Here is a 27,023-nt window from a genome sequence, read left to right on the forward strand (position 1 = left end):
AATATTTTCATCCCAAATTAGTATTATATAGCTTGTGATTAAGGCTGAAGCCAAACTGCCTGGGTCTGAATCCATAGCAGATCTCTATTTGTATGACTTTGTACAGGAAGGAATGGAAGGATTGAGTTAATAAAAGTAAAGTGCTTAGAATATAGTTAAGTATATAATAGTATATCATCAGTTTATTTTATTAGTAGTAGACTTTTTTTTTTTTTCCTTTTCAAATGGATGTACTAGGAATTGAACCAGGTACCTCGTGCATGCTCAGCATGTACTCTACCAACTGAGCTATACTCTGAGCCCCAGTGGTAGACTTCTAAAATTTAAAAAAAAAAGAAAAGAAAAGAAAAAGATTTCATAAGTGCGTTTCCTTGTGGACACTTTTTTGGCAGTTTCCAAATTTTTGAATTACATAATTGTTCTCAAAGTAGTCATAGTCTTTAAAATATTATTTTAATTTCACATTTACATTGCTCTTTTACAAATTATAATATAGCTTATCAACAATAGTTCTGTTAATGTTTTTCATTTTGCAGCCTGCCATATTTCATGTCTGACACCTCGAAAATGTCTGTAGCGTGAGTTTAATAACAGGAAGTCTAATTAAACTGTTAAATAGCTGGCTAGTCTCTGAGTGGGCACAAGGACTGCATGATTATAGTTGACATGTGAATTGCAGGTGTGAACTAATCACTGCCACTGTTGAAATCAAGTGTTCCTCCAGTCTGATTTCTGTCTCCCGAGGAAACGAGAATTGAGGCACATTATCAAAGTCAATAGACTGTGTAACTTGAAAAAGATTAGTAGATGGTACCTTGTAAAACTGTAGACTAACAGTGGATCAGGAATCTTAACCTACAAGCTAACAGAAATTATATTGACCTTAGTCACTGCTTTGTTTCTAGCACTTAGCATAAAACCTATATAATGGACACTTGCTATCTGGTGAAATCATGGATTTTCTAAAATATTCTCCTCTACTCAAGAATTTGAAGCCACTCTTCTTCCCCGAGAAAATCCTCAATGATTATTCCACCCTTGAATTCGATATAGTACTTGGGATGTCTCATTTATTTAACATTTTGCAATATATGTCTTTACATAGGTAAGTCCTATTTCCATAGCTATTGTGGTGGCAAGTCTAAATGAACAACATTAAAGTGGTACAGAATCATGGGGTGGAGGGTCTTTTCCAAATTGCCTAGCATCCCCTCCATTCTTTCCTCTTGGGTAAGTACATAGTGGTGGAGGGGCATACAAATGGATGCTCCCCTCCCCTCCAAACCAAACATTTTGTTTTGAGCTAGTGCTATTTAAGGTTGTGTGAACCAATGTTCTGGTAAGTTAAGGCATTAAAAAGAAATGATTCAGAAGCACTAATATGTAAAGACTGTTGGATTAAGAGGCTGGTAACTAGGATTCTTATTCTATAATTGTCTACCCAACAGGAGAGCTTGAGCAAGTTGTATTTCACTATACCTTTGACTTTGATAAATATTATTTCTTCATCTTTGAAAGGAGAAGTTGGATTGGGTAACGCTCAAAAACTATAGATTTAGGGATGTCAAGCCCATGGACCAGCTCATCTATATCTTTATTTCTGTACTGTCTAGCCCAGTGCCTTATGCAGCGTATGTGTTAGATGGAAAAATGTTTTTGTTACTATAGATAATTCTGTGTTGATAGTAAAATCTGGCAATTCATTTATGAGCATTAAATGTTTACCTTGCAGTAGTATCTAGAAATAGGAGGTTAGGGTACAACTACCACACAAAAAGATAATTTGTGCACTTGGACTGCTCTGAAAATGAATAACCTACCTTTCATCTCCTTAGTTTTCTCATTTCCTTTACTTTTAAATGGTTTAAAAGAAAAAGTTATGACCATCATCTCCCTTGACATAAAAGACTGCCCTGTAGAGTATCATTACAATGAAGAACAAGATTTCCAGAACGAGTTGCTTTCTAGAAAACACTTTTAATGCTTTATAATTCTCTTTCAGACTCAGGTAATGGATATCATCATTGCTAAAGGTAACATTCATAAACACTTAAATCATGAGCTAGTCACTATGCTAAGTGCTTTTCATTCTTAAATTCGCACTACAGCTCTATGAAGCAGGAACAGTTATTCCCATTTTATAGTCCAAGGAGACTGATGTTTAAGAGACATTAAGTAGCATTATCAAGGCCATATACCTGTGAGTGAGTGAGCAAGTTTTAACAGTTATATTCATTCATATATTGTCTATGACTTTTCAGCTCTAACAGTAGAATTAAATAGTTGTAATAGAGACCATGTGACCCCTGTTTTCTGTTTGGCTGTTTACTGACCCCTGGTCTAAACAGTTATATGTATTACCTGAATACTGAGACCCTTTCTTCTCTGACATTTTTATAAATCCAAAATACTCTATTCAAACACCTTGAAAGGCCTAAGTTTAATAGATATGCTCCTTAACTGATAGGTTAGTACTTTAGTGACAATTCAAGTTCATCACAATATAAGCAATAACTTCACTATGCCTCAACTCTCCTTTCTGCCCTTATCCCCAAACCTGCTATCTACTTTCTTCCATCTACAACCTTCCTCATGCTGTTCCCTTTCTCATCTTTATCCCTGCCTGTGAACTTCAACCTAGTCTTCAAAATACATTTTAAATGTTAATCTTCTTCCTGATTCCTTTTTCCCACCCCCAAATGAATGTGCTCTCTCTTCCCTTAAACTTCCAGACTGATTGATTTGTTCCTTTCTTACAACTCGTATAGTATGGTATTGTGTTTTACTTTTTTTGTATCACATTCATTCATACACTGTTGAGCACCCTGCGACATGCCAGCACAGGTGGCTAGGTTCTGGAGATCATTAGTTAAATAAGGCATAGTCTTCTTACTCAAACTGTAATATTTTACCCTGCCTACTGAATTATAAGCACCTACCAGGGAAAACACACTCAGTATCATTTATCTTCCTTTTTTAATGTGCTCAATAAATATCAGTGAATTTGAACAGTACATTTAGTGATGTTAGAAATTATTCTCCAGATCATGTTTTAAACTTTTCCCTAAATCAGTTTAATTTGGCTACTTGGTCTATCTTTTAGAATAACTGTTAATTTCCTCTAAGTAGAAATCTGGAAAAAAAATTATAGTAGAATGATTAGCACAATTAGCAATTTCTTATATTTGAGTATTTACAAAATACAACCAATAAATTTTGTCAAGTTAATTAGTTTTGCTTATCCTGAGTTTATTAATACTTAGAAACTTGAAGTATATTCCAGTGTACTTAAGATGATCATTTTATAATTTGAGTTATGTGAAAGCTATATGTTATTTGTTCTAAACTTTTTCTTTTTAAAGGATACTGAGACCTAGAGAAGTTAATAAAACAAGACTAATATCAATCATATAGCTCCTAACTGATACGGCCCAAGTTTCTAGTTTCCAAGTCCAGTGTTTTCTCAGTATTATGCTGCTGGTAGATCTTAAAAATTAATATAGAGAAGCATGTGGCCATATAGCACTTGAAGTGTGTCTAGTTTGAACTGAGGTGTGCTGTTAAGTATAAAATATACATTGGATTGCAAAGACTTAGTATAAAAAAGCATTAAATATCTCTAATAATTTTATATTGATTACATATTAAAATGAAAATATTTCATATATATGTTGGGCTAGGAAAATAATGATTTAAGTTTTACCTGTTTCTTTTTAGTCATTTTTAAAAATGTCTTAGATAATTTAAAATTCTGTGTATGATTCACATTGTTTCTATTGGACAGAACTGATCTAGAGTACTTCAAGCTATATAAGATTATATATGTATTCTAAATATTTCATTTATATTCTATGGTGAACATAAGAAATAGGAAGGCTTTATCTCTATCTTTGAAAAGTTCACATTTTATTACTTAAGAAATGCTGTTCTGTTCTCCAGTGTGAATCAAGGATATAACAATGAAATTAAATAGCTAAAAGAGACCTATATTATATCATAAAACCCTTGTTAATCACCTATTTTCAATTTCCTAATCAAATAAGGTATTGTGTCGGTCCATCTTTTTACATAAGAATGCCCTCATTTCTGAGACTAAAAAGTTTGTTTCCTGCTATTGCTGATTGCTCCAACTACCCTTCTGCTTCTGTCTTTTCTGCCTGGGTCTCCCTTCTCACCTTACCTCACTTCCTGTGGAAGCTGGTTCTATGAACTGGGGAGTGGGATAGAAGAAAAGACTGAATGCTCTCCCATGGCTTCTTCCCCACCCCCCACCCCACTCCCCACCTCTTCTCCCTCCCCCAACAGATACAAAGTAAAGAAACTATAAATACCCCTGTGTCTTTTGGTTATAACCCCAGAGCCTCATCCCAAAGGTCTACCTTTGAGCTCCTCAGCGTATACTCCAGAGGACCTCTTCAAAGATCCTCTTTCTTTTACAAAGGTTATCTGAGGTTTCCTCTGAAATGTAGATGAACCTTATTTTAGTTGTTTGTGTATGAAGAGACCCACCTTTCTCACCATGTGGCTTTTGTCTTTCCTTGTTTCATGTTGGGGTGGAAGAGTGGGGGAGGAGAAAGAAGCTGCATGCTCAAGGGGAGGTGGAAGCTATGGAAAATTTCCCTAAGAAGGTTAGGGTCTACCTCTATTTGCATGCTAATGAAACCAGAAATGGCTCCCCCCTACCATTTGATCTGATTTGAAACTTTGTGACTTTCCTCTGGTATGTCATTTTACCCCCTGTGTTTTTCTCATTGTTGTTAGCTGTAAAAACTCTTTGAAATTCTTAAAATAGAGGAGAGTTTCCTTCAGGAATAGGACTACAGAGCTATGAAACTGCAATAGTGGGTCTATTGGGGAGGAAAACCCACCACTGAAGTAATAGAAGGGAGAAGCAGGGAAGGAAGCAGACAGGTTGGGCCCTGAATTCAGGAAAATAGAGATAATTAGAGTCGCAGCCCAGAATTTAGAATTCTTCCAGAAGTGGACACCATCAGCAAGGTCTGTATTTCCACCTAACTTAAACCTTCTAATGGGGGTCTTAACCTCACATCTTTATATGTATTAAAAGACAACTTTCAAAACAAAGGTAAGAATCGTAACCCTCATATAGATTTAAAATGCTGGTTAAAGGATTTATTTTACTCTGTAGGGGAGCAGAATTTGCCACCCCAAAATATATTTCTTTGGCATATTGATTATTTTAAGCTGATTATTTTCCAAGAAACAGCAGACATGGGAAAAACTCTGAAAACTAAGCAGAAGCCTACCCTTTTGTAAGAAACATTCACATTTGTAAGGAAAATCTCCACTTGTAATGCTGTTTCCCTGGTTGTACCCAGAAGAGGGGGATGGCCTTATCTCCAGAAACTCTTATCAATGGAGAAGGCAGTGACTTAAATCTGCATAACAACCTTACCCTTGTTTACTATTCTTTTCCTGGTAACCTCACAGAACAGACTCTTCAGCCCTCAACATCCCCTTTTGTCTTTAGCTGAGGATGGTTTGTAAGGTGAGGGCTTCAGCAATTTTGGTGAATTACTCCGTTCTCCTGGGTCTCTCTCATGCATATATGTTATTAAACTTTTGTTTGATTTTCTGCTGTTCATTTCTCTCATGTCAGTTTCTTAGTCCTTCAATACTATCTCCAGTTAAAGACGAGATACTGTGGGCAGGGAGTTATGGAAGGTTATCAGGCAAAGTATCATAAACAAAGGTACGGTTGTAATGTAGATTTAGGTTCATTGATTAGTTTCTAGAGTTTTAGTCATCCCTCCTCTTCTGCTACAGGGAGGGAGACACCCTTACAAATGGAAATTTCCCTTATAAAATGTAAATGTCCCTCACAAAAGGGCAACTTCTGTTTTCAAAGGTTTTCCTTTGTTTACTGTTTCTTAAAAAATAGCCAGCTCAAGATAATCCTTATTGCCAAAGAGGCACGTGTTGAGGTGGCATATTCTGCGGCTCTTTACCACATAAACTTTCTTAAGTTTGCTGAAAATTTCACAAGGAATCTCAAATTGGATTTTTCAAAGCCTCTAGGAAGTCAATCCAGTAACTTGCCACCAGATTTCTCCTATGATACCTCTTAAATCGGGCAAATTATTTCCTTCTCAAAGACCCAAAATATTCTAAGGTCCTCAAAATATCCTGAGGTTCCTTACTATGTTAGAGAACTTTGTAAGCCCTCGTGCCAGACCACTTTCCATGGAAGAACTTTGGAAGCATTGGCTCCATAAAGTGAACTTTAATTCCTTAGAAATGTTTGGTCATACCTGAATAAATGAGCATCATCCTCAGCATGCCATTCCAGATAAGGTTTTGGTTACATAACCATTGTTTCCAATTATGTTCTAATAAAAAGGAAGACATAGTGTTATTGAACATATACATGTTGATTGAACATAACATGTACATATATGTATTGCCATGAAAATCAGAATATTCAACCAGAGTTCTTGAATTCTGTAGAGATCATGTAGGGAGAATAAGATATCATTTACAAATGATACAAGTTTTAGTTGACAAACTCTGTTAAATTGTAATGAGTTACAGCTACCTCAGGAGGAAAGGGAAAGAACTTACACATCCAGGAAATAGAACATTAAAAACAGTATCAAAAATATTCCAAAAAAAAGCTAGAATTACCTCATCAATTTATTCAGTCCTATATAACTAATTTTTGTTTCACTGGATCATAAATGTATCTGCTTCTTAAGCAGAGTCCTAGAAATTGTCTTCAGTCCACTGATACGGTTTTATAATTGTTTAAGTGATGCCATCAGAAGCCTGTACCCAAAAGTACCTAAAATAGTCCTTCTCCACAGGGCTGAGACGGTCTCTTTTTTGTTGAAGACAAAGCTCTCTGCCTGTAGCTGTTTGCAAGAATTCTTAGGGAAGTAGTAGAGTAAAATTAAAAACCTATCCATAAATGATAAAAGACTTAAAATGGATGTAGTTAGCATTTACTGATGAATTTCAAAAGTGGAATGTATGATAGATCATAACAAGGATAATACAACTTAAAGGCATTCCAAAAAATGTTATAGACAAAACAACTGTACACAGTTAAGCCTGTTTTCAAAGAAAACAGTGAATATTCATCTAGTTTATAAAAACAGATGAATATAATCTTTACAGAGAAAAATCTTCATGTGACAGAATAATCCTGAGCCATAATATACTATGAATATACTGAACATATAAGAATATACCAAAAATATATCAAGTAAAAAGATTCCGTAAGTCTAGGGCAGGTCCTGAACATCTGTACATTAATAAAACTTCATAGATATGTGATATGGGTTCCCAGTTGACATATAGAAGAGCCAAACTAAAGAAGTAAAGATGCAAACAACTAAGTTAAGATTTTAAAAAGTAACTGAAATTGTGACTGATAACTTATACTGCTTTCTGTAACAGGCAAGGCAGCACCAGGACTCAGGTAACTAAAACCTATCAAGGACAGTGAGGGCATTGACACACCCCTATAGTTAGCATATAGCAACAATTTGTGAAATACTTACACTAATAACATTTTATCCATATATAGATTTAACCTCAGGATGGTTAAGCATCTCTTCTGACATGACAACTCTTCCCATGTAGCTCATCATTAGTAACAGATCAAATAAAACTAATTATTTTTAGCACTTCTCTTTTTACAGAGTTGAAAGACTGCATCTTTGAGGTTCCCCAGAGAGCCTGTGGAAAATCAAAGAGATGATTTTAGGTGCAAAGACATTCTGAATATTTTATTTTACATTTAAAATTTGACTTGGGGGAGGCAAAACCCAAAAATTTTCAATAGATTTGAACATTTAGGAAAGAATAGGATCATGGATGCCTGAGAGACTTTTTGGCTGCTCATTTTAAAGTGACAGTAAAGCTCATAAACGCAGAAGTTAACATAACGGTATAGAACATGAGCTCTTACATAAGTCATCAAGTACTTAAAATTAGCATAAAGGAGATAAAGTTATTCTGCTAAGCCACAGAATCTTTGCAGTCTAGGCAGATTAGACAAAAAGAATTACGGTTTATATTATTGGTGAAGGCAATATATTGTAGGTGAAGGTGAAATAATGAAACAAGCCCATCAAAATTGAGCAAACCTTGCTAAGATTTTAACACACTTTGTAGATTTTCAGACTTATTTTTCAGATATACTGTATCTAAGGCAAATAAAATTTCCTTTTTGCAAATCTTACATAACTTTCCGTACCCATTCAGATTTTGTCTTCACCATTCTTTCTCATTCTGAAACAGTTGTTTTACTTTAGGACCGAACTGTTCTCTTTCCCCTTAGTAAACAAGAACACATCTCATTACCTTGCATACAGAGTTATACCTCTCTGCCACCATTGCTACCAGTAGAGTTTCGTTTATATATACACTAAGTATTTCTTTGACCAAAGTTACTTTGATTTCATAGAAGAAACAGAGATCAATTGAAAACTGTTACACGTAAGCATTTTATAGACTAGCAAAGCTCATAAATACACATAACACAACTTTCCACAACTGTGTGCATTCTTTATAGTCCAACTTCTCCAAGTGGCAAAAATGAACATGTCCATTAACAAGCCCAAAGATAAAGCCTCACTACAGCATATAAAAATAAGAAGCAAAAGTATATAAATTTTTTTTAGTAATTAATGGCTCAGTATTTTATTGCAGAAATGATCTTGGTATCTAATATTCATTAATATTTAAGGTTTTATGTTAACTCAGGTTCTTGGAAATCCATTTTCAAGGTGACATCCCACAAAACATTAATTACTGTGAAATAAAATTGTCAGAATAATGAATCGTTGTGGATAAACAGATTTATATTTTGCAGAATTGTAAACATTAAACAGAAGTAATGTCAGCTTATTCGATTAGAAAACTTGTATAAGTTTAGAAAGAACATACTCAAGTAGAGTAAAATTCTGTGCTTGTGTTACATTATATATAGCTGTTTCTATTAAACAAAAATTATTAAATTTGCCATTTGCCGAAAGTTTACTTATATTATCTGAACTTGAATTCTTAAGTGTTTGGTAGGTTCTGTAAGAATACTTTTTAAATCTAGCACATTGAAAATATTAGAAGTTTAATTTCCTTATTTTAGGAATATTCTACTTACATAAGCATGTATATTCTTTGTAAGCCAATCAGAACAGAACCTCTTAAAGAGATTTTTATATCTGTTAATTTCATCTGGAGGTAGAAAAACTTTACCCAAACACATAATAAGAAAAGACCTTTCTGAATTAATAGACATAAAGTCACACAAAGAATTTATAACTTCAATTCTAAAATTTCAGCCATGAGTTAATAGTAAACACAGAATTAAAATATTCACTGGTCCATACCAAAGAACTGTTCTTTTCTCAGTGAGTACAACTTCTTCATTTTTTTTTTGAGATCAAATAGAAAAGATTAACAAACCAGATTTTGTGTCTTTTCTCACCCAACAGAGAATGGATTTCTAAAACCTTTAGTCCATTTAAAGGAATCATTAAATGATCAGCCCATGAAATCAACTTCCCAAACAGTAGAGAACAAAATTAAAATTAGAACAATGAGAGAATCAGCAAAGTTCTTATATAAAGAAGACAAGAAAACACATGCCTGGGCTTAAAATAAGGTCTACCACTTCTGGTGAAGAAGGTTGCCTGGCTTTAGTGGTTGAACCTATTAGGCATCTCAGTAGGATCTACAAAATTAAAAAAAAAAAAAAAAATATATATATATATATATATATATCCTGAAAAAGGTAAGATCATGACTTAATATGGATATAGGTGAACATGTGAAGAATTTATTTTACTCACAAAATAAGTGAGCCTGTCAAATGTTATAATCAGTTCAAAGGAAAAGATGATACGGCACAAATGTATATAGAGTAAAAGAATGTTGAGATGAATTGGTTTTTCCAAGGCCAGGGGAGTCACCAGGTAGGGCAGAATTTATATCCATGCATTGTTGATTCTCATTATTCATGGTAGTTCTATAAAGTCACCACAAACACTAAGCTAGGGAATGCTGAAATACTGCTCTAGGGAAAATAAAGAGCTAGATTCTTGTGAGCTTCTGGTCACAATACTTTGTCAGATGATCAATACATCATCTTGTTACGTGTGTTTCTGTTTAAAGACGCCTTATTTAATGTATTGAACTCAAGGCCAACAGCATTATACCTGAATGACACTTATCTAACACAGATTATCGAACACATCACAGCCTTCTTGCACTTAGGAACACTAGAAAGCACTAAACCACTACACTTGGGGATCATTTTAAACAGTGAAATTACCAATAAGAACCACAAAAATGCAAAAAATGTAGCTGTAAATAGACCACAAAAAGGATACTTGTTTACAGTGTGAGAGCTGAAACAAAAGGCAGAGCGTTACCTTGTTTGACCTCAGCTGGAGCACGTGTTGGGTGGCTCAAAGTTTTCACTGCTCTGTGCGTGTCACGAATGACCATGGAAGCATCAGTATTGATTTTGGGTTTACAAATGAATTTTAGTGAGTAGGTGAATTCACAAATACAGAATCTGCAAATAATGGAGATTATTTGTACATACAACTTTCAGAATTGCAAAATAGCTCAAAAACAATGAACTATGATTGGTATGCTGTAAACACTGCATAGTCTATATACTGAAGCACAAAATTTTTCTTCTCTGTAACTCTTCCCAATCCCCAGTCCCAGGTACTGGCCATCTTATGGCTAGGGGAACGTTCAACTTGACTGCTAAGGAGAGACAGACAGACATGAATTCCTTAGATTCTCTGTTGAAATCTGAAATAAGAGTGTTATACAAGGTGGCTTAGTGAGGTTTTAGTATATTATGGGTTACATAGGACTCTGGAAATCCCTCTGCACAGACCACACCCCAGACCAATTACATCAAAATCTCTGAGACTGATTTTTGGACATCTATCATTGTTATGTAGTTTCTTTCTCTAGAAAAATGTATTCTGAATTTCTAATACTGGATTTTCAAATGTACTTTTGGAACACAAACCAGTTTGTTTTACGGCAAATTCTGAATAATGTGGCTCCAAAACAATACTGTATAGCCACTATATTATTTGAACAGATAAAATTTAAGGGGCCGATAACTATTACATCAAATGTTCCTTTTTTTTCCCCTCTTTTCTTTTAGGTTTTGCAACTGTGGCAAGTGTAGGGTGTTACTAATCCAGTTTTTATAATTTTTGTGGAAAGATTTGCTTTGCCAATGTATCCAAAATACATTTCTTCATAATATTTTCTAAAGGGAGATCTAAGATAATTTTAAATTATTTTGAATCTCCTCTTCTCTTCCAAAATATTAGATACTTGGGAATTTCAAATAGAGGAACTTTTAAAATGAAATTCCTGAAAAGCTGTATTTCTTCCTCTCCCCCACTTCAATTATATTTTAAGTTGATGCTTTGCTTTCATCCAGGCATAATATGGGTACATAGCCTGGTGAGGGATCTTGAAACTTTCCAAGTACCAACATACCTCACTTTGGCCTCCCAGTCTCTGCTATTCTGATCCCATGCTTTTGTTAGCAGTGACTGCCAGTTATCAGTTTATGCCAAATTATGTGATCATTCTTGCTTTATACACAAATGGACAGTAGGAAAAATCATTAAACAGTTCACTTCCAAATAATGTCAGAGTTTGCAATTAGGTTATAGGAGGAGAAAAACCTTTAACAGAACTTGAACCAGGGTTACTAGAGGTAACATATTTCACAGGCGGTAAAAACAATGAGTGTTTCTCTTTATTTTTGCATTACTTAACTGTAAATAAAATACTTCTGTTAATAAAAATGAATGGGATTTTCATTTGTCTCACACATGAAATTTATAAGTTAATTACTGGAATCCTGTTTTGTTCAGAGGCTTTTCTGTTTTTGTTTTTTGGTAACATTTGAAAAGATTATATCAAACACTCATAGTAAAATATCTCAATCACAGTCTGGAGATCAACAAAATAAATGGACATATTTCTGAAAAGGAAATTGAGCATAGGATATTAACAGATCACATTTTAAGTTTACTGGAGCATTTGCCAGAGGTATTTCTCTGATACTAGGGCTTAAAGTACAAAACATCTTTGTGAAAGCATTCCAGTGTGTGAAACAGCAGAGGGAATCAGCTTCTGATCATTTAGGTGCTGGTGGTTGGATTTGTGGTTAATCCATGCCATATGGCTGCTCTCCTCAGTAGGAAGTGACGGCAGCCCTGGGAGCTTTACCCCATCCCTGGGGCAGCTGCCTTGGACTCAGTTGCTTTGATCATCTTCTGTTGCACAGCTGGGAGGAGCAAGGACTGGTTTTCAGTGTCCCAACAGAACAACAAATGAAACCATTGTCACAGACTACACCTTGATGTTATACAAGCATTCTTCCGAGTGCAGATGTTTTCACTTCCATTAACTCATTCAGAAACTCAAGTTTATTTAAAAAAAAATAAACTTTAAGGTTGAAAAAGAAATTCTTAGGGAAATTTAAACATTTCACAAATACGATTCCATTCTTAAATGTCTTATTTCTTGCAACTTATATTATGTTCTAAGAACAAGTTTCAGATAGGAAGTGGAAGAATAAAATTCATGTAATGTACCCATTAAGTACAAATGTTCACTGTCAGTTAAGTGCTATTCTTATAGTTGTTTTTTTAGCTAAAGCTCACCACTTGCTCCAGTAGCCTTTATATAAAAATGTATGTAAATATATAAATAAAGAGAAACACTCATCATTGTTTTTACCACCTGTTTTTTGGTATGAAGTTTTTAGTGAGACCAGTACATTTATTTGTCCAGGTGCTGTAAGGAAAACTCTGGAGGGGAATGCTTGGAAATGTCAGATTCTTAACGGTTCCAAAAAAGAGCAAATTTTCATTGTAATGTCAGTCCTACCTAGTAGAAAAGTTTGCTGAAAAATCCAAAGGGAGATTTATGTAGACTGTACCTTGAGTTTCAGCCTCTATTGTGAATTGTCATTAGACTTCCTCATACCCTTCTTTGCTTTTACTTAGAGAAACACACTTGCTTGTGTCGCTTTGGGAACAGAGTTGTTTTCCACAGAAAAACATGAGTGAAAGAAACTTTTCCTCCTATACATCCTTATGGGTGCCTGTGGTAGAGTGATAATATAGAGATGGATACTATTAGCAAATGCAGGTTTCTTCCATGTGTGTTTTTGTTTGTTTTCACAGGGTGTTTTGCCCATCCACATTCCAATCCCTATAATGATACTTCTATTTATTGTTGTTATCACCATCAACAGCAACTATGATCTGGCTCACAATTCCCAAGAGTCAGCTCACTGCTTAGTTACCAGGAGAAAACCCAAACCAGTTGTTCTTTTATGTGTACAAAACCCCAGTCTTCTCACATTGCAGTGACAACGTTTTGAGACTCCATGGACAGAACAGATAATACAGCTATGTCTGCATTCTGATGCAGTTTAAAAAAAAATTCTTTTTCTTCCTGGTGGTTGAAAGATTAACTGTGTATATAAGAGTGATTATCAGGTATGTGCTTGTGTATAATACCAATTCCTAAATATTTCCAAGTGCTTTCTCATTTCTTCTTTAGTGCCTCTTCTGATGTCTGTATTGGGCTGGAGAGTCTGTGTTGGGAGGCAGAGCAGGGGAAGAACATAAGTTCTCTCACCCATCATTTGGCACAAAAAGATCATGGAGGTCTTGGGTAACTTACCAACAATTATTATAACCAGACATAGAATCTACACTAGAAACCACTTCCCTTTGGATGAGAACACATATAGGAGACATACAGACTTACTTTCCAGGGGATTCTTAAAAGTCTTTTCAACTCATTACAAAATAAACAGGAAAAAAAAAGTTAGAAAATCACACAGATTGAAAGAAGATGGGTGAAATAGATAAAAATTGTAATTACAGAACATTTTTAAAGAAATGCCATTTTATTATGAGGTGGTTTGGTGCACAGATTTAACATGAGTTAAGATCCAGGCTTTGTCATGTGGCTTTAGGCTGCCTGTTTAACATCCCTACGCTTTATTTTTTCCTCATAATTAAATATAAAATCAAGGTATGTATAATGCCTACCTGATAAGCCAAACAATCTCTATGAACTCAGTTTTAAAACGCAATAAAAATACATTTAAAGCACTTAGCTCAGGACCTGGAACATAGAATACCAGGCATGCTTTTGCCTTAAGTTCTTTGAACTTGTGTTCTCTTTTCCTGAAAGCTCTTTTTCCTGATATCCACATGGCTAACTGTGACCTCCTTTAGGTCTCCACTCAGATGTGATCGGAGAAGGTTTCCCTGTCTACCCTCTCTAAAATGTTTTCTCTTCAGTACTCATTAGTTTGTATTTTTAATTGTAGGTCTTACAATATTAGCACCTAATATCCTATGCATTTAGTTACAACTTCTTCTCCCCTACTAACTTGAAGCAGCTTGGGAATTTTTTGCTCGCATCTTTACCTCTGGTGCCTAAACAGTCCTTGACACGGACTGGGTAGGCAATTGATAATATTTATTAAATGCATAACAAATGCTCAGTAAATATTATTATACCTGCTTTATTGAATTTAGTATTTTTAATAATTATCAGCATCATTTGCTGATTAATGTAGGAAGTGCTTAATATTAAGATTATGCTCAGTTCACAATGTTAATCTGCTTACCAAAACCCTTTTCTATAGTTAATAACTAGCCAAAATTATACCTAACTATATTCAAACTATGATAAATTCAAAATTAATGGGTTCCAATGTGACAGAAATTTTATTTACACTAATACTTCATATGGAAGATGAGTTGCTAGGAAGTTGCAAATCAAATTTAAGGGAGAAATGATAGCTTAACAATTATCGAGTGCTTGCCATAAACCACAAGTAACAGTACATGAAGGCACAGGCTCCAGAATGAGGCTATGTTCAGATCCAGATTCTTCCCCTTCCCACCGAGTGACCTTGTGCTAGTACCAGTCTGTGCCTCAGTTTCCTCAGTTATATAAAGGAAATAATATTAATTCATATACAGGTTTTAGAAAAAGACCTTTCTCATAGAACGTAACAAATGCCAGATGTTTTCTAAGCACTTTATGTGAATTAGCTTGTTTAATCCTGACAACAGTCTATAAAGCAGGTACTATTCTTAGGCTCTTTAGTAAATTTTTTGAAATGCAAATAACACTTGTTAGTGTACCTATTTTATAAGTAGTTTAGGTGCTATTAAAGTAAGATGTAGCTTTGTGATTTTTTTTTCCCTCTTTTTCAAGGATAGGAAAGTACTCAAAACATTTTCTCTCTTAGATTCTGATGTTTCATTTGTATTTTTAAACCATTTGTTTCATTTGCTTTCCTGCTTCTCCATTTCCTTATAGCAAATGGACTTTCTTTGAAGATGGAGTTCTAGCAGTGAAATTATTCATTATTTCCCCTTTTTTGGACACTGAAATCGGCATAGTACAGTATACTTTGAAGATCTGAGTTTCACGGTCTTCACTTTTATGGCAAAATTGAATTCTAATTAAGAGGCTTGTTGAAACATAAGCTTTGTGGTAGCAAATACTCACCAAGAGGAACGAAATTCATGTCAACTCACAAGATTAAGCAGCTTACTTAATTAGACTACATTATATTCAGTTTGGATATTTTATATATGACTGCATGATTCAGCCATGAATCAAGTATTTCAAGATGAGTTATTTGAGGAAAGTTATGGGAGAGAAGAATGATAAATTACAGGGATGGAAAATGGATCATATGAAGAAAGTGAGTTATATAGATAGGTTGCTTGGACTAGGGAGTACAAGCATGACTTAATTATATTTTCAAGGAGTATGTTTACTTGGTTTTTCTCCATATCTTAGAAGAACTGAAGAATTGGACTTAAAGCAGGAGATATAGAGATAAATAAATTCAATTTTCAAAATTGTAAAACACCAAGAAGGGCTTTGGAGAGAAGGTATAAAGTCTTAGAAGAGAACAGGCAGTTTGGCTCAGTAGTGCTCAAATTTCTATGCACAGAAATCTCCTGGAATCAATTAAGTGAAGATCCCCCAGGTCCCCTCTAGAGATTCTGATCTGAGGAGCCTCTGGTCAAGACTAATAATTTGCATTGTTATCAGATTCTTCAGTGGGATTCTAACATAAATAGCCCTTGAAACAAATGTTGAAAAACTTTATGAATTTTATCAGTAGCCTGTCAAAGTCCAGGTAGCTCGACCAAGTAAGCTCATGGTCTCCTCCAGCTCTGATTTATATAGAGAGGTGGATACACGTTTTTCTGTATCACTTCAACTGAACTCCAAACTGTTATAAAGGCACCAGCTCTTAGAATACAGTGGGATGTATTATATTGTTCAATTTTCCTCACTACAATTACTAAAGAAGTCACATTCTGAACCACAAAGAGGAGTGGAAATTTTTACATAATACATAACCATGGGTACTTGAACAATACTGAGCAAGGAGAAATCAAACCACCTCATAGGTTACACCTTTTAGATATGGTAAATCGTCTTCAGGCAATACTTTGGACCCTCTTGTTACACAGGATTAAAGGGGAACACATTACTAAGTAAGCATTTATATTTCAGGTGTGTTGACATGTACTCCTGGTGATAAATGAACATTAAATTTATGAAAGTTAACCTCTGCTTGCTGTATTTTTCAGGTATGCTCTTTAATTCTGTTCCTGTGGGTTTGTTTTTGTTTTTGTTTTCTAGGATGGAGCTATGATGTTGAGGAGAGAAAGGTTCCGAAACCCAAGTCCAAGTCTTATGGCGCAAACTTTTCTTGGAACAAAAGAACAAGAGTATCCACAAAATAGGTTGGCACTGACTGTATCTCTGTGCTTGACTGTGAATAAAGTCAGCTGTGCAATATTTATAGTCCATGTATAATACATCTCTTAATCTCCTAATAAATTTGACCTTTAAACTACAGATACATTTTGTGGTGTCTATTTTAAATGTTTTTTGATGTCTCAAATTAAATATGCTATAATTTCCTACATAGAGAAAGGTTTTCAGGTCATACCTCTAGGAAACTACGTCACTTAAAAATCTGTTAAAAGGAATGCTTGAAATCAGCTGCAGCATTTAAGTTTTACACTTGCTTTTGTATGGCCATTCTTAAGTTAATAGGGTTTATATACTGCCAGCCATCATTATCAAAATACTGTCCTAAAAATTCTTTGATTTTATCATAGGTAAAGAAATTCATGCTTACATTGCAATTTGATATACCTGAACCCAAATCTCCTTATTATCGAAGTTCTCTTCTTTAATTAGAAATATTCTCTAAGCTTCTTTGAGCCTGAATGAATTCTGTTCCATACTAAACTCTGCCCACAAATCAACACTTCATGATTGTGAGGGTTCAGGTAAAGATTTTATATTCTTACGAATTAAAAGACTCAGAGAAAATAAAAACTGGTTCTTTGTTGGAGATGTTTAGTGTTCACTCTTGTCTTTAGATAATGTAAGTAGCTCTGTGTTTTTGTTATGTATTAATCATTTAGGTCATACAGCATGAGTTACCAAAGCACTCACTCTTGTCTGGCACCGTAATAAACACTGTGTACTAATCTTCATAATAACTCATAATAATTCACTATCTTCCCCATTTTGCAAAGGCATAAATCAAGGCTTCAAGGGACTAGACAATATGCTCAAAATCACACAAGTCCGAAGTGCCAAAGCTGGCACTTAAACCCTCACCTGTCTGTCTTCAAGGCCCATACTCGTAATTATGTTAGTTACAAAGAAATAGGATTGATTAATGGCAGATGATTTCTTTGGATTGTTACTACATTCTTTGATGTTTCAAAAGTTATATACTAAACATACATTTTCACAATCACATGTCATAAAAAACACTAATAGCAAATCAACCTGCCCAACAAAGAAAAGACATCGGAGTATAAATTTGAATAATATTTGTTTCAGAGAGCATATTGGCAGTCTTTTTTCAAAATGTTAATTGCCTATTCCACTTAATTCCAAAAATCCTCTTCTATCACATAGCCTATGGATGGACACAGAGGTGAATGTACAAAGACATTATAGAATTCTAATAGCTAATAAACTGAAACTATCTAGATGTCTGTTAAAAGGGAAAGGAAGTTAAATGGGGTGTTATACAGCTGTTACAAAGAACAAGAAATAATCTTACAAGCTGTTTAGAATGATGTTCAAGATACAGTGCTAAGTGAAAAACAAAGAATAGTGGGTAACATATCTAGGGTGAGGTGGGGCAGCAGATGCTAACATACATGCACTTAGAATGTTTTGAGAAAGAAACTGCTAACATGATTTTATAGGTTATCACTGGTTATGGGAGAAGGGAGACTAGGGTCTTTCACATTTATTCAACTTTTAATAATGCTGTTTGCATATATTACTGTAAGGATGTATTATTTGTATAACTAAATATACATAATTATATCTATATACACTACAGTTCATATCTTGCCTTCTTAAGCTTTAATTTAAGAACTACACATTTTAATTCCTATTTTAGAATTTTAAGTAAACCATAAACTCTACAAAGTGATAAAATACGGCTGTTAAGAAGTTCCAGGGATATTTCAATGAGTGTGAGTCTAAATTTCAGTTTTAAAAAAAACCTACTTATATCTCGTACAATAAGGCAATACAAGCAAGTTTGCTTCAAAAAATGATTTAGCATTTCACCTTCACTTTGGTTTTTAGCATAAAATATAACACTTTTTATTTCTGTTGTTACTCTGATAGAACTAACTTCATAGGGCACCCTCATGCATCAGCTGAAAATTAGGTATTGTTCTTTTGTCATACCTGGCCCTTATTTATATCATAAGTCAATTCCTAACTGTTTCTGGGTTGTTTCCTTCCCTTATTACTCTATAGGAGCTGCCGATGCAGTGACTTTTATGTTCATATTTAGTATAATTTATAATTTAATTTATTTCTATAAGACTAGCATAAAGGAGACCTCATTTGTTTTATTTTTTTTTTAATAGTTTTTTGTCTTTTGGGGTAAGGATGACAGATCCAGAAAGAGAATAACCTAGACAGCTCTTATTTTTGTAGTATCTGCCTTATGCCCAGGGATCCCGTGTTGTAAATTTTCTAAGTCAAGACACAGATATTTCACCAGTAGTCCTAAATAGAGTATCAGTACAAAAATATTTTAATGACTTTTAACATCATTTATCTTAGTCTTTCTCACTATTTTAGTGCTACCATTATGATTGTAGATATAAAGCTATTGCCTTTATCGACTGAATTTGAACCTCAGGTTTAAGTTACCTAATTACTGGTTGTAAACCATAGTGACACGACTGACAGGGTCCCTGGTCTCGGGCCACTTACTTATAGACCTACAGAGGGAGCTTATATTCTGCCAGCAATTGCTAGTTATCTAGTACGAGTAAGATTGAGTTAGAGTCCTTGGACTTGAATTCTGGTGTAGCCATTTACTAGCTCGGCTATCTTTATAAGTTAATTAAATTTCTCTAAGTCTCAATTTTCTCATCTCCAAAATGGGAGTATCTACATAATGGGGTAGGTAAAAATTAAGTAAGAATCAGAATGACCTTACTAGGCACTTACTCTGTCATGCACAGGGCGCTGTGCACCATACTGTGTGGAAGTTCTGTCCCTTCTAGGAAGACACCCTGGACACCCCAACCCCGTGAAGTTTGTATGTAGAACTAACTTTCAGGACAGTTTGGTGCTTGGAATGAATACTGGTTTATATTTTTAATGATGTCTTTAAATTCTTTCTTTAAAATACTTGTGTTCTGATAATAAAAGTGTTGCAAAAATATTTGATCTAGAAATCATAAAGAAGAATGTAATCACAAATTGCACCAGTTTAAGATAGCCATTGTTATACAGTTGGTGTGTATGTTTCTGGTATTTTTTTCCCTATTCCCTACATACACATGTGCTGTTTTTATAAAACAAAATTACAATAACATTGTACATTTTTTAAAAATTACCTTGGTATCAAACACTTTTTTTCACTGACTGTATCATGTTCTCTCATGACATTTTTCTACAGTGTGATATGTAATAGACAATTCAAACTTCTGGTTTTCAACATTTTGATTTTTCCAGTGTTTCGTTTTCGTATTAAAAAACAGAACTTACCTCCCCAGCCAGACTACAAATGACTAGAAGGGTAAGTATTGTAAGTTCTTTATCAGTGTCTTCCACACAATCTCCCTCATTGGAAAGCTCAATAAACAATGCTTAGTTTGATTGTTTAAATGATTCTGAATACAAACGAAACCTACTCTGTCCCATTCTCTTCTGGTTTTCAGTTGATACGTCTTTGAATTGTTAGTGCATATTTACTGGGACTACTTAATGGCTGCTCAAAAGTTGATGTTGACACTCATCTAAGAATTATACTGGCCACTCAATTAATTTTAAATGGATTTTTAAAATTTTAGGACTCATTTTTTTTAATTAAAAAAAACAGTCTTGTGGGGTTTTTTCATAGTGTTAAAATAATTTCCCATGTGTTCTCAAAAACTGGGGAAAGTTAATTTACAACTATTACAGTGGGTTTCTTTGGAAGATAAATGTCAAACCTACATGGGTAAAGAAGATTAAATCACAAAATTGAAAGATTTTGAACTGTGATTTAATTGATCACCCATAGATATAGAAACCTGCTTTGGACCCTGGTTAAGAGTAGACTAGGTTGAGGAAACTGCTGGAATTTATGGCAACTCTGGGAACCTAATGAGATTCTTTGGTGTCTCTCCAGTTGTCAGTTTAAAAAGAATAAGTCCATGGGATTTCATTACTGTAGGAACTCATGATGCTGACTTTGTGAACAAAGCCTGCCAACCACGGTATGCGGTAGTAATAATGTATTATAATGTAATGCATGTTCTCCTAGTCTAAAGGTCACTGATATTTTTAAAGTTTTTTTTTCTTTTCACTGGGCTTTTCCCTAAATTTTTATTATAAGAAGACAATAAAGGTTAAAAATGAACACTCACATACCCTTCACTTAAATGTACTAGTTAATATTTTGTTACATATATTTTCCCTCCCTTCTTCCCTGCAACCTTCATTTAAAAGTTAGGTGCAGACATCATGCTATCTCTAGTTTTGAGATATATCTCTTCAGAAAAAAGACATTATTCTTCTGTGTACAACAATAACACTCACAATTTTTAAAAATTTGGTGAGTTTAACAATATATAATTCATATTCAGACTTTGCCAGGTTGCCCCCAATGTTGTTCTTTATACTGATTTTTTTCAGTCCAGGATCCAATCAATAACTGTGTTAAATTTAGCCTCCTTTGATTTTGAGCAGTTTACCTGCTTTTTTTGTTTCTTTGAAAAAATCGAGGCTAGTCAATCAAAAAATGTTCCACAATTTGGATTTCTCTCATTGTTTCTTCATGATAAGATTCAGGTTAAACATTTCTGGTAACAATACAAAGAATGCTAAAATAAAACCAATGGTGAAATGTTACTGGGAAACAGATTTATGCAATCTCAAAAGTCTCAACTCATACATTTATGTATTAGCCAAAAGAGATAAAAGTACTTTTTGATAGAGGAGTCTGGCATGTACCACATCGACCAGATGATCAAACTTAACATCCCCAATAATTAGTAATTTTACGTTTTTCTTAAAAGAATCAATCCTGGAGGCACATAAACTCACCGTCCAATTATTGGTGATATTAGTGTGATCACTTAGTTAAGGTGGAACATGCCAGAGTCTCCATCATTAAGTACTCTGATCTCTTAACTAGTACATAATCCATGGGTTGGTATTTTGAGATTACATAAATCCTGTTCCCCAAGGAAATTTCATCAAATTGTGTTAGTATTTTCAGACTGTCCTTACTCAAATTAGGTATTACTCCAGAGATTGAAAATTGTGGTTTTCTAGTTCTGTCAATTCTGCATTTACTAGCTGGCCACTGGGTTTGTTGTTGTTATGAATTACTGTTGTTGACTTATGGATTCTTTTTTATTTAATATGCATTATTGTCATTATATTTAATGTCCCTGATCTGATCGTTGGGAACTCCTTCAAGGCAGCTCCTATGTTCCTTTGGCATATCTTTACCCATTTTTAATACTTCCTTGGTTTCTAGAACAATGTATTTTAGGTTTACCTTTTACATTCCCTCCTCAGACCTGGAATCAATCATTTCTCCAAGGAGCCCTGTTTCCTTCTAGTGGCAAGTAATATTTAGAAATCAAGATGAGGGTGGTATATAGACCCATGTAAGTGGACAGAGTTTATATGCACACACATTTTATACCTTGATGATCCTCAATTCCAGTCCAGCAGCTCAGAGTTCTTCCTCTGTACCTCCTCCCTCCATCCACTCCCGCCCCCTTTTAATATTTTATCAGTCTTCTCACACAGTGAGAATCCTTGATCCTAACATCACTCTATCTTACAATACACACAAAATGGTTTTAAAATTACGAATACCACCAGTAACAAAGTACAAGGTAAAGTTCAACTAAAATGAGTTATCACCACACACCAGTCAGAATGGCCATCGTTTTAAAGTCCACAAACGATAAATGCTGGTAAGAGTGTGGAGAAAAGGGAACCCTCCTACACTGTTCATGGGAATGTAGTTTGGTGCAGCCGTTATGGGAAACAGTATAGAGATTCCTCAAAAACACTAAAAACAGAGTTACCATATGATCCAGCAATCCCACTCCTGGGCATATATTTAGGGGGAATTTTTAATTTGAAAAGACACATGCACCCCAATGTTCATAGCAGCACCATTTACAATAGCCAAGACATATAAACAACCTAAATGTCCATCAACAGATGATTGGATAAAGAAGTTGTGGTAACTTTATACAACGGACTACTACTCCACCATGAAAAATAATAAAATAATGCCATTACCAGTAAAATGAATGAACCTGGAGATTGTCATTCTAAGTGAAGCAAGAAAGAGAAAGAAAAATACCATAAAAAAAAAAAAAGACAAACTTATTTACAAAATAGAAACAGACTCACAGACATAGAAAACAAACTTATGGTTACTGCGGGGGAAGGTGGTGGGAAGGGATAAATAGGGAGTTCGAGATTTGCAGATACTAATATATATAAAATAGATTAACAAGAATTTCATACTGTATAGCACTGGAAACTATATTCAATGTCTTGTAGTAGCTTGTGGTGAAAAAGAATATGAAAACAAATATATGTATGTTCATGCATGACAGAAGCATTATGCTGTACACCAGAAATTGAAACATTGTAAACTGACTATACTTCAATTAAAAATGTATATATGTACAAATTAAAAAGATTTCTTCACAATTCTTTTTATCTTCAGAAAAAATTTACAGAGGAGGTAGAGTTAGCAATTTCCCAAGTTACTGGAATTTATACTTTATATTATCTATTTTCATATACAATTAAGTTCATTTGTTCCTTTGTATTCATCTATAGGCTTTTTTTTCTTGCTGATTTATTTTGATAATATGTAGTATTTTAACCAGGTTCAAAAGTCAAAATTGTACTAAAAAATTGGAGTCCCATTTTCATCCACATTCTGTGGTTTAAGCAGTTTTATTACTCTCTGATTTATCCTTCCTATGTTCCATTTTGCAAATTAAGCAAATGTACATATTCATATTTCTCCTTTCTTACACAAAAGGAAGCAAACTATATGTACTCTTTTGTACCTTGCTGTTTTTTCCTTAGTATATCTTGGAAGAATTCCATATCAGTTCTATACTTAAACTTAGTATATCTTAGTGAATGTAAATTATACCTCAATAAAATTGATTTAAACATAAAAACAAACCTAAGTGTGATGTCAAAGTAACACAGTGTGCAGAATCTCTTAGCATCTGATATGGCTTATAATGGTTAAACAGGAAAACAACTATATATTAAAGTGTGATACTTGGTTGAAGAGATTACATTGTTAGAATTCATATAACAGAATAGTCTAAAAGTCATATTTTCCATTCCTGCAGCACTAGCACCATGACCAAGATGGTCCATGTGGAATGAGGCAAAGTGAAGAAATGTTGGAAGAAATATTACTCAAAACTAACATCTGCAAAAACCAAAAAAATCAGATACTTCTCTAGTTTTCCATTATTGTGCAAAAGAAAACAACAAAATTCTTAACATACCTTATTTGATGAAACATTCATTTCTGGTGTGATTTGGTTTTCTGTTTATAAATCAATGCATGGGAAGATGAATTCATTAAAAAAAACAAAAAATAACAACTGTTGGTTATGATATGGAAAAATTAAAACCTTTGTGCAGTGCTGGTGGGACTGTAAAATGGGGCTACTTTCATGAAAAACAGTATGGCAGTCCCGTGAAAATTAGAGCTACTATATGATTTGGCAATCTCATTTCTGGATATATATCCAAAAGTATTTAAAGCTGGGTCTCAGAGAGACATTTTCAGAACCATATTCATAGCAGCACCATCCCTAATAGCCAAGAAGTGGAAGCAACCCAAATGTACATCGACAGATGAATTAATAATCAAAATGTGGTATGTACATAACAGTAGAATATTATTCAACTGTAAAAGCAAGGAAATCCTGTCACATGCTACAGCATGTATGAATCTTGAGGACATTATGCTAAGTGAAATCAATCACAAAAAGACAAGAGTTACATGTTTCCACTTATATGAAGTATCTAGAGTAGTCAAACTCAGACAAAGTAAAATGGTGGTTGCTAGGGTGTGAGAAGTTACTTAATGGGTACAGATTTTAGTTTTGCAAGATGAAAAAGTTCTGGAGACCTGCTTCACAGCAAATTGAGTATACTAACACTACTGAACTATATATTTAAAAATGGTTAAGATGACAAATTTTATGTTACATGTTTTTTTACCACAATAAAAATTAATAGTACTCATATATATAAATTATAATGTTATAACACATGAGAGAACTCTATTCATAATAGCAATAGAAGTTAAAAGATGAAATACTTAGGAATAACTTTAATAAGAACTGATCAAAATCTCCATGAAAAAAAAATTTTAAACATTCCTGAAAGACACAAAAATAGACTTGAACAAATAAGGAGATATATTTTGTTCTTTAAAAGACATCTCAGTATCATGAAGATGTCAGTTTTAGTTTATACATTTAATATGATCCCAGTAAAAATCCCAATAAATCTGTATATGGATCTAGGTAATTTCATCTTAAAGTTTACATGTAAAAACAAACACAAAAGAATAGCAAGGAAAATACTAAAAACAGAACAAAACTGAGTGTGATCTACCCCTTCCAGATATTTAAACATATGAGAAAAGCTATATTAAAAAAATTTGGTCCTGAGCATGAATGGACATGCCAATGGGATAGAATAAAAAGTCCAGAAATAGACTGACTACGTATAGAAATATAGTATATGACAAAGGTGATATCTCATATAATTTGGGGCAAAGATATTTTTAAGAAATGGTATTGGGACAACTGGAGAAGATAAAATTTGATCCATTCTTTCCACCATGAAAGAGAATAAACTCCAACTGGATCAGAGATGAAGGAAGGAAGGAAGGAAGGGGAGGGAGAAAGGCAGAGAGAAAGGGAGGGAGAAGGGGAAGAGGAAATTATGTAAGTTCTAGAAGAAAACACGGGTGAATTTGTCTATAGCATCGGAAAAAGTTTTTAATCTATGATTCAAATTATTTTAAGTTATAACTCAAAATCCAAATGCAATGCAACAAATGATTGATAAATTTGACTATATAACAATATAAATCTTTGGGATGATAAGAAATTATAAGCAAAGTTTAAAGCAAATAAACTGGGAGAAAACATTTGCAATAATATATCACAGTTAAAGGGTTACTCCCAACTATACTAAGAATTTTTAAGAATTGAGAGGGGAAAGGATGAAAATTCTATAGAAAAATTGACAAAAGTCATGAACAGACAATTTGCAGAGGCAAAAATAGCCCTAGAACATATGTAAAAATGTAATTTCAAGCATAATAAGGGAAAATGCTAATTAAAAGTTCCCTGTGATACTATTTTTCACCTGTCTGATGGGCAGAAATTCTAATCTTGCTGATATACTTTGTTATTGAGACTGTGGAGAAACAGACACTATTACATTGTTATTTAAAAAATTAGAAACTACATAAATATCTAGGTGTGAGAAATTGAATGAATGTAGTATGCAACATCCACATAATTGAGTATAATATACCTATTTTCAAAATGAGGAAAATTTATATGAACTGATATGGAGTGATTTCTAGGAGATATTGTTTACTGAAACAAGTATAAAATACTATGTTTATATATACATGTATATACATCTAATATTTTTATTACAATTAAGGCTGTGATTGATTACCTACATATGTGTGTATATGTGTACATTATGTAAATGTATAAATATACATACATGTATATAAATGTATGTGTATATATATACACACACATATACATATCCTTTTGCATAAAAAGAAGAGAAAACTGGAAAACAATGAAATTCTTTACCTATAAGTGGTAAATGAATATCATTACCATTAGAAAGGGGAAAAAAAGAAAGAACTTATCCAAGTTAATTTGAACACAGTATTTGACCATATACCCGCAGTCTTGGATGGGATGGAATGATGGGGATGAACTGCAAACAAATCCTTCAATCTTTTTTTTTTTTTTTGGAGAGTTGTTTTACCTAGTGGTATGGGCAATGAAATTCTGAAACAAATCTGGACGTATTAGAAAATTGAGTGAAGGAATAAATACACTTTTTGTTGTTTTCACTGAAGAAGGGGCATACAAATGTGGAATGAGAAAAGGCAAGAAATAACTGTGGGGGTGAATTGGAGGTATAAATTCAAAATCATGATTTCTAAAATATGTATATGTGTGTGCATGTATATGTATGCATACATATATGTGTGTATAATTACTTTTATATTTATATGCACAGAAATTTCCCAGTTTTGCCCACTGAAGGGTGAGAAGCAAAAGTGCTCCAGAATCAGGCAGCATGCTTACCATTAAGATCTTGGTCTA

General features: G+C 33.9%; 1 protein-coding gene and 1 long non-coding RNA gene across 3 annotated transcripts in view; one reads left to right on the forward strand and one right to left on the reverse strand.

Moving 5' to 3' along the window:
- Positions 1-16,941, forward strand: part of NDUFS4 (NADH:ubiquinone oxidoreductase subunit S4) — a 98,319-nt gene extending 81,378 nt beyond the window's left edge. Inside the window, exons 5-6 of one of the 2 annotated variants that reach the window (XM_045525073.2) lie at positions 2,003-2,033; positions 16,723-16,941. In XM_045525073.2, coding sequence (XP_045381029.2) covers positions 2,003-2,031 — 29 coding nt within the window. In that variant the 3' untranslated portion in view covers positions 2,032-2,033; positions 16,723-16,941. The remainder of the gene's footprint in view (positions 1-2,002; positions 2,034-16,722) is intronic. The other variant, XM_010966298.3, reaches the window with a different exon arrangement.
- On the reverse strand, positions 6,211-8,287 carry LOC141575991 (uncharacterized). The gene is made up of 3 exons (XR_012504138.1): positions 8,222-8,287; positions 7,524-7,701; positions 6,211-6,350 (listed from the first exon to the last, which is right to left on the reverse strand). It is a non-coding gene; the product is annotated as an uncharacterized LOC141575991 (long non-coding RNA).
- Positions 16,942-27,023: the final 10,082 nt, after the last annotated feature.

The sequence above is a fragment of the Camelus bactrianus genome, chromosome 3 (genome assembly GCF_048773025.1).
Source record: "Camelus bactrianus isolate YW-2024 breed Bactrian camel chromosome 3, ASM4877302v1, whole genome shotgun sequence".
NCBI lineage: Eukaryota > Metazoa > Chordata > Mammalia > Artiodactyla > Camelidae > Camelus > Camelus bactrianus.